At 44.2% G+C, this 3,648-nt stretch overlaps 1 protein-coding gene across 1 annotated transcript in view; it reads left to right on the plus strand.

Moving 5' to 3' along the window:
• Positions 1 to 218: 218 nt before the first annotated feature.
• The window catches only part of LOC103392840 (vitellogenin-1-like), a gene marked incomplete at its 5' end in the record, with an annotated part of 8,440 nt that continues 5,010 nt past the window's right edge, over positions 219 to 3,648 (plus strand). Inside the window, 13 exon segments of the mRNA XM_025053432.1 lie at positions 219 to 377; positions 470 to 721; positions 800 to 961; positions 1,066 to 1,205; positions 1,298 to 1,693; positions 1,779 to 1,944; positions 2,024 to 2,149; positions 2,246 to 2,464; positions 2,554 to 2,771; positions 2,859 to 2,956; positions 3,046 to 3,170; positions 3,253 to 3,354; positions 3,442 to 3,625. Coding sequence (XP_024909200.1) covers positions 219 to 377; positions 470 to 721; positions 800 to 961; positions 1,066 to 1,205; positions 1,298 to 1,693; positions 1,779 to 1,944; positions 2,024 to 2,149; positions 2,246 to 2,464; positions 2,554 to 2,771; positions 2,859 to 2,956; positions 3,046 to 3,170; positions 3,253 to 3,354; positions 3,442 to 3,625 — 2,347 coding nt within the window.

The raw sequence follows: 3,648 nt of genomic DNA on the forward strand, positions 1-3,648 counted from the left end.
GGTTGAGTAACAATTATACTGTTTTTCACCCATTTTCTTTCAGCTGGCCATGCTGCTGCTTGTAAGTTCAACTTTTTTTATTATCTGATTTCCAATTTTAAAATAATTTCTTAAATGTGCAAATACTAATGAAAATGATTATTTCTAGTAAAGAAAAAATACTTTGATGATATTTTAAATCCCACTCTGGATACTAACTCTGCGTTTTTGACCATGTACTTGCAGTAATAGACTTCGCTATTGGAAAAACCCATGTGTACAAATATGAGGCAGAGCTCCTTGGTGGTCTACCTGAACCAGGTTTGGCCAGAGCAGGACTCAAAGTCAGCAGCAAAGTTCTCATCAGTGCTGGTCCACAAAACATCTACATGCTGAAGGTGAGGTTGACTTTCATGAGTAAGAAGAACTCGGAGAACATGTGAAATGGAAGCTGTGCTGAAACTGCTTGTTGTTTTTAATTATTGTGCAGCTTGTGGAGCCAGAGCTCTTTGAATACAGCGGTATCTGGCCGAGGGATGCTTTTATTCCGGCGATCAAGTTGACTAAAGCACTGGCACCTCAGCTCGTGACGCCCATCAAGTTTGAATATGTCAACGGTGTTGTAGGAAAACTGCAGGCCCCCGAGGGCGTCTCCACTCTGGTGATGAACATCTACAGAGGAATTCTGAACGTCCTCCAGATCAACATCAAGAAAACACAGAATGTCTATGAGATGCAGGAGGTTTGTTTGTGTCTGTTTTTCTTTGTGTTAATTCCCCAAACAACGACTGTAATCCTCACCACACCTTCTTCTAATTAGGCTGGAGCTCAGGGTGTGTGCAAAACCCTGTATGCCATCACTGAAGATGAGAAGGCTGAACGTATCCTGGTGACCAAGACACGGGACCTGAACAACTGTCAGGAAAGAGTCATGAAGGACATAGGGCTGGCATACGTTGAGAAATTGACCAATCACCGTCATGTAAGTTTAGATTTGTGGTCTGATTGTCATGTGAACATCTGCAAAGGCAGAAGATATCGTAGGATCACCTGCCGTTCACCGTTCTCCATCGTTGTCACTCCTAGAACCTGAGAGGAGCTTCTGCATACAATTACATCTTGAAGCCTTCAGCCAATGGCATGTTGATCCTGAACGCAGCTGTGAACGAGCTGATCCAGTTCTCACCTTTCACTGAAATGAACGGAGCTGCTCAGATGGAGACCAAGTATGTATCTAGGGAACAGTGATTCTAACTCAGCACCGCGATGTTTCTGTTTCACCAAGCTGTAACTAATAACCTTCACTTCTCTTGTCAAGGCAAACCTTGGTTTTCCTCGAGGTACAGAAAATCCCCATTGTGCCTATTAAGGTGAGCTACATCGAACGTGGATCCCTCAAGTACGAGTTCTCCACTGAGATTCTACAGACCCCGCTCCAACTCATCAAGGTCAACAATGTTCAGGCCCAGGTAAAGTCTCTGCCTTTTTTAATGCATTCAGTAAAAAAACAAACAGAACAAAAAAAAAACAAGTTTCTTTTTCTTTTGTTTTTCCAGATTGTGGATATTCTGAACCACCTCGTGGTCAACAATGTGGAGAAGGTTCATGAAGATGCTCCTCTCAAGTTTTTGGAACTGATTCAAGTCCTGCGTGCAGCTCACCTGGCAGACCTGGAGATGCTGTGGACTCAATACAAAGACCGTCCCGCCTTCAGGTTTATTGTTTGAACACTTCTGAAAAAAAAGAGAGCATTTTGAAAATGTGTTTGCAGGTTGACTCATGAAAACGTCTTCTGTCAGGAAGTGGATTTTGGAGGCCATCCCTGTCATTGGAACACCTGCAGCTCTGAGATTTATTAAGGAGAAGTTTCTGGCAGATCAGCTGACCATCGTTGAAGCAGCTCAAGCTTTGATCACATCTGTTCACATGGTGACGGCAAACACCGAGGTCATCAAACTGGTTGAGGTTGGTCACTTCCTGTTCAAGTTCATTTGAAGTAAAGATGAAGGTACACAGACATATTCACATGGTCTGTGTTTTCCAGGAACTGGCAGTCAGTAACAAAATACTGAGTCATGCAGCTCTGAGGGAGATCGTCCTCCTCGGCTATGGAACCATGATCAACAAATACTGTGTTCACAAGGCCGTCTGCCCTGTTGAGCTCATTAAGGTGATGCAACCTACAGTAGCGCTCATCATATTTAAATCACACATGTTCCTATGGACAAAGTAAGCCTACATCATCATACCTTCCATCTTCCCACAGCCCATTCAGGACCTTCTGGCCGAGGCTGTTGTTAAGCGTGACACCGAGAACATGATCCTGCTCCTCAAGGTTTTGGGGAACGCTGGTCACCCTAACAGCATTAAGCCAATAATCAAGATCCTGCCCATACATGGCACTGTAGCTACAGCGCTGCCCATGAGAGTCCACTCTGAGGCCATCATGGCTTTGAGAAACATCGCAAAGAAAGAGCCACGAATAGTGAGCCGTCCATACTGCAGCATGTGTTAAACTACATCTCTTCAGTGAAGTTGAACTCACGCTGAATTCACTTTCCTCCTTCACATTAGATCCAGGACCTGGCTCTTCAGCTCTACATGGACAAGACCCTTGAAGCAGAGCTACGCATGCTTGCTTGCATCGTGCTGTTCGAGACCAGGCCTCCAGTGGGTCTGGTGACGTCTCTTGCCAGCATTGTGAAGACAGAGAGGAATCTGCAGGTAGCAAGCTTCACCTACTCTTACATGAAGTCCCTGGCCAGGGGCAATGCTGTCGCACTCAACTCAGTGTAAGTTCTTTTCCAAACGTTACCCACCAGCAGATTTGTTTCAGTGGAATCATTTGCCGACTCACGTCCCTCTAACTCTCCGTACAGGTCCGCAGCTTGCAACGTTGCTATCAAAATCTTGAATCCCATCCTGGGCAGACTGAACATGCGTTTCAGCAAAGCTGTCTACGCAGACATTTATAACAGTAATGTTCTTTTTTTCAAATTCTTTTTTTTTATTTCACCCACTGAGTAACAGATTTGATTCATATTCTGATTCACTGATATTTTTTAGATCCTTTTATGATGGGTGCTGCTGCCACTGCTTTCTATATCAACGACGTGGCCACTGTTCTGCCCAAGTCTGTGGTGGCAAAGACCAGTGCCTTCCTGGCTGGAGCTGCTGCTGATGTTCTGGAGGTGAATAAAGCGGTTGGGGGTATGGCTTTAAAAAATACATTAAGGAACACTTTATAAAAAAACACTTTTAAATGTGTCCTAGGTTGGAGTGAGAACTGAGGGGCTGCAGGAAGCTCTTCTGAAGAACCCAGCGATTATTCAAAGTCATGACAGGATCACAAAGATGAAGCGTGTGATTAAAGCTGTACGTGGTTAAACTTTACTACTAAATCCCCAAAGGTACATTAATAACAGTTCACATGTAGAGCAAAGATGTTTCTCTTTTCCACAGCTCTCTCAGTGGAGGTCTGAGCCCAACAGCAGTCCTTTGGCATCTGTCTATGTCAAGTTCTTTGGCCAGGAAATTGCCTTTGTCAATCTCGATAAAGCCTGGGTTGATCAGATCATCGAGGTATGAAGAAAATGACACTGTCTGGGCCTGAGAAACTTTTCTAATATCACACTGTATTTGCATGGTTGCAATGTTTTGTTTCCTTTT

The sequence above is a fragment of the Cynoglossus semilaevis genome, chromosome 2, assembly GCF_000523025.1.
Source record: "Cynoglossus semilaevis isolate Cse_v1.0 chromosome 2, Cse_v1.0, whole genome shotgun sequence".
NCBI lineage: Eukaryota > Metazoa > Chordata > Actinopteri > Pleuronectiformes > Cynoglossidae > Cynoglossus > Cynoglossus semilaevis.